At 53.3% G+C, this 3,292-nt stretch overlaps 1 protein-coding gene across 3 annotated transcripts in view; it reads right to left on the bottom strand.

Moving 5' to 3' along the window:
* Positions 1 to 3,292, bottom strand: part of LOC113205570 (glutamate-gated chloride channel) — a 27,669-nt gene that overhangs the window by 19,229 nt on the left and 5,148 nt on the right. For all 3 annotated transcript variants that reach the window (XM_052274164.1, XM_052274165.1, XM_052274166.1), the window contains exon 4: positions 3,173 to 3,237. In XM_052274164.1, the coding sequence (XP_052130124.1) occupies positions 3,173 to 3,237 (65 nt within the window). The remainder of the gene's footprint in view (positions 1 to 3,172; positions 3,238 to 3,292) is intronic.

The raw sequence follows: 3,292 nt of genomic DNA, 5'->3' as shown, positions 1-3,292 counted from the left end.
GGGGGTTGAAGAGGGGGAAGCGGGCCGGCCAGTAGGCCCCCGCAGCCGCGCAGCTGGACTGGACGGGACGTGAAAAATGCGCAAGTGAGGGAGAGCGGCGCACGCAAGATACGGGGCGCGGAGGGATATTTTTGGGTAAGTATGCAAATAACGCGCAACAAGCAAGAGTGAAATTTCGCAAGCGAGCGGCAGCAGCAGACGCTGGCGGCCGGTGGGAAGGGCACACGCTGTTCATTTTTCTTTCTGGCCTACGCGCGTGCTATACACGAATAGTGGAAACCTCGTAACACAAGTCTATTCCTTGCACGCAGAAAAACAAAAATACTGGTTTTACTTCCATTTTTAACTATCATGAATGCAAGTTGTTGTAATGGGGATAGTTTTTTTTTACAGTATTTCGCTGAAACCACTCGTTACAGTTCCGGCTGATTTACTACCGCCGCTAGGCGCGTCGCCACGGCCGCTGACGAGAGTTGGACCAAGTCCTCACGGAGTGACCCAGATAGCCAAACAAAGCGCTCTGCGGAGCGGAGCGCGTCTCTGCGGGCCCGGCCGACAGCGAGAGTGGCTGCTGGAGAGAAGGAACTTACCCCCCCTAGGAGCCCCCCCCCCCACCCCCTCCTGGCGCGGCGGCGGCGGGGCCTGGCGTGCGTTTATGTCACTTTTACGACCGCCACGCATCGGCCCGCGGAAGCGCGCGGCTCTACTCGGCCAGGCCAGCATCTTAATCGTCACGCATTAATTGCGAAGTCGGCGCAGCAATTTGGAGGCGGAGAGGACGAAGAAGAAGAAGGACGCCCGCGGAGGACTTGCCGGGCTGATTAGTGAATTCCCCCCTCCCTTTATTCTCCCCCCCCCCCCCCTCTCCATTCCCTCCGACGCGCCGCGTGCGCGAGCCGTTCAATCAATATTCACGGGCCATAGGCACGGGGCGGAGCGGATGTATTTCCAGCTCGCGTGCGCCTGCCCCTCGGTGCGCCTGCACTTGACCCCCGCGGCACGATAGATTGTTTATTATTTTATTGAGAGAAAGAGCACGAGAGAGGGTGGAGGGTGGAAGGGGGGAGGGGGTGTTGAACAGTCGGCAGCGCGTGTGGAAGCAAGGGCGCAGCGTTACCTCACCCTACCCCCCCCTCCTGTCTCATCAATCGTTTTCCCAGCGCTCGCGCCAGTGCACTCGAAAAAGGCCTGCCATTGTTACAACTGAAGTTGCTCGTCCAAATGATGGGAACCGGGTACCATGCAAGAGGTAAAGACGTGGCGTAGCAAAGCGCTGCTTTAACGCGTTAAATGAGCACATGGCTGTGCATTCTGAGGCATTCTGGGGGGTTAGAAAAAGCTTCAACGACACTACTGTGGTCGCGCCGCACTGACCGTGCTAATCAATTGCAACCACTTATTTGTTGGTATCTGAAGCCCTGACATCAAATCAGAGATTGAAGTATTTTTTGCTGTTTTTCAACAATATGGCGAGCATTTTAAATTTATATTCAACTACAAATGTGCCTTTACAGGGGAGCCTGTTCAGGTGTAAATCTCAGATTTTTCATTGAAACTCGGAAAATTTGAAGGTTTAGAAATCGGATGGCATTTGAAATTTTTCTTAAACCTCACTGTTTGTAGGGGTTTACTGAAGACCTCCACAGCGTTTTGTTACAAATATCCCTCTACCGCCTTAAAAATACAAAATAAAGCAAAACTCAAAAAATTTTGGTCCACAGGGCGCTACTTTGACCAATTACCCGTAAGACCACCACTTTCAATTTTTCAAAAAAACATTTTTTTAAAAACCATACCCCTACCCTATATAGGGGCTGAGGTTTAGGACCCAACCGGCCAGGAGGAAGCACCTCCGCAAGTTTGACAACTGTATACACGACAAATCCACCTCTGCGCAGCAGCAGGCCGTACCTTTAGAGATTCGAAAAAGAAAACCTGGCGCTTCCATCACTTCATCCGATCGGATAGGAAGCAGCCCCCCACCCCTCCAGCTCTGTCACGGCCGCCCGGTCCGTGTCGGGCGTAAGAATAAAGCGATATGATGAAAAAACAATATTGTGCTACGCGCAGTCCCAGCAGGTTTACCCCCGTCCCCTTCTTTTCCTTGGCGCTCCCACAGCCTCAGGATGTTGTTGGGGATGAGCCTCCTTGCCCTCCCCCCCCCCATCCAACCTTACGGGTCTCACCGTTTCGCCCTCGCAAGCGAATCCCTGGGGCGCGCTTTGGCCACGGCGCAGCCTGGTGGCCGGGGGCCACCCGCTAACGGAATAACTTTTTAAGTCCGGTTTCTCGCGTCGCCACGGCAGCCCCCTTCCTTCTTCCTCCACCTCACCTTATAGGGTGAGCGCGGAGGGGAGTAACACTAATGTCGCAAGGGCCTGCTCAACAACGGGGCTGGGCGCGTTGTGGGCCCACCGTGGTGTGGGTCAGCTCTGACCTTTCAGAAGAAAAACATAGAACTCTTCTTCCAATCGGGGAAAAAGTCAGTTTTAAGAAATTGGCTTAGATCAAAGTGACTAAAGTCTGCTGCAACAACGTAACGCCTCGACACAAAGGCAGACGAAAGAAGGGCGATAGCATTAGAAATGCCGTTGCAGGGTACACGATGATGCATTTCTCTGCTCGACCGCGGCGCGCCATAGGACGCGGCAATACGGATGCGCGACGCACTTTGGCGGGGTGGGTTGGGGTAGGGTTGGGAGGGCGCTGGTAAGGGTTGGTGGGTGGCGGGAGGCGCCATTGTGCCCCTGCAGACGCCCAAGTAGCCAGGGAGGGGGAGGGGGGGGGGGCACCGCATGACGGGACGTGGTTATCCCCAGCACCCAATCGGGCGTGGACCTTCGCCACTCCTCCACCCCAAACCTGCTTTTACCGTCTGCCCTCTCAAAAACAAAAACCCATTTGATTTCTTTTTCAAGGGAAAAACAAAGGTAAGACTAAATAATGCTCTCCTAGGGGAATTAAATTTTCATCGATTTGCAAAGGAAAGTGTCTTAAAGCTTTAACAATTTAGCATCTCTGCGCAGTTTTGATGCCTTTGTAGGTACGGGAGCTTATTTTCAATGCTTTGTACAAGCATTAAATCCCTTTCGGTCCCACATTTGTTTTCCCAAAGTGGCCACTTTCGGAATGAAATTAAATTATATAATCGTATCCGGCGTATATTACTTACCAAACTGCTTTCGTCAGGTGAAGCGAGGCTGAGGAGGAGAACGCTCATATTCACCGTCAGCGTCCCTGCGAACACAGCGTCAAACAGAGGTGAGAGGCGGTGGGGCCAGGCACAGGGAGG

This window comes from Frankliniella occidentalis, unplaced genomic scaffold (genome assembly GCF_000697945.3).
Source record: "Frankliniella occidentalis isolate FOCC.00 unplaced genomic scaffold, Focc_3.1 Scaffold343, whole genome shotgun sequence".
Classification (NCBI taxonomy): Eukaryota; Metazoa; Arthropoda; class Insecta; order Thysanoptera; family Thripidae; genus Frankliniella; species Frankliniella occidentalis.
The sequence above is the reverse complement of the archived record's forward strand: the minus strand, read 5'-3'. Positions and strand labels throughout refer to the sequence as shown.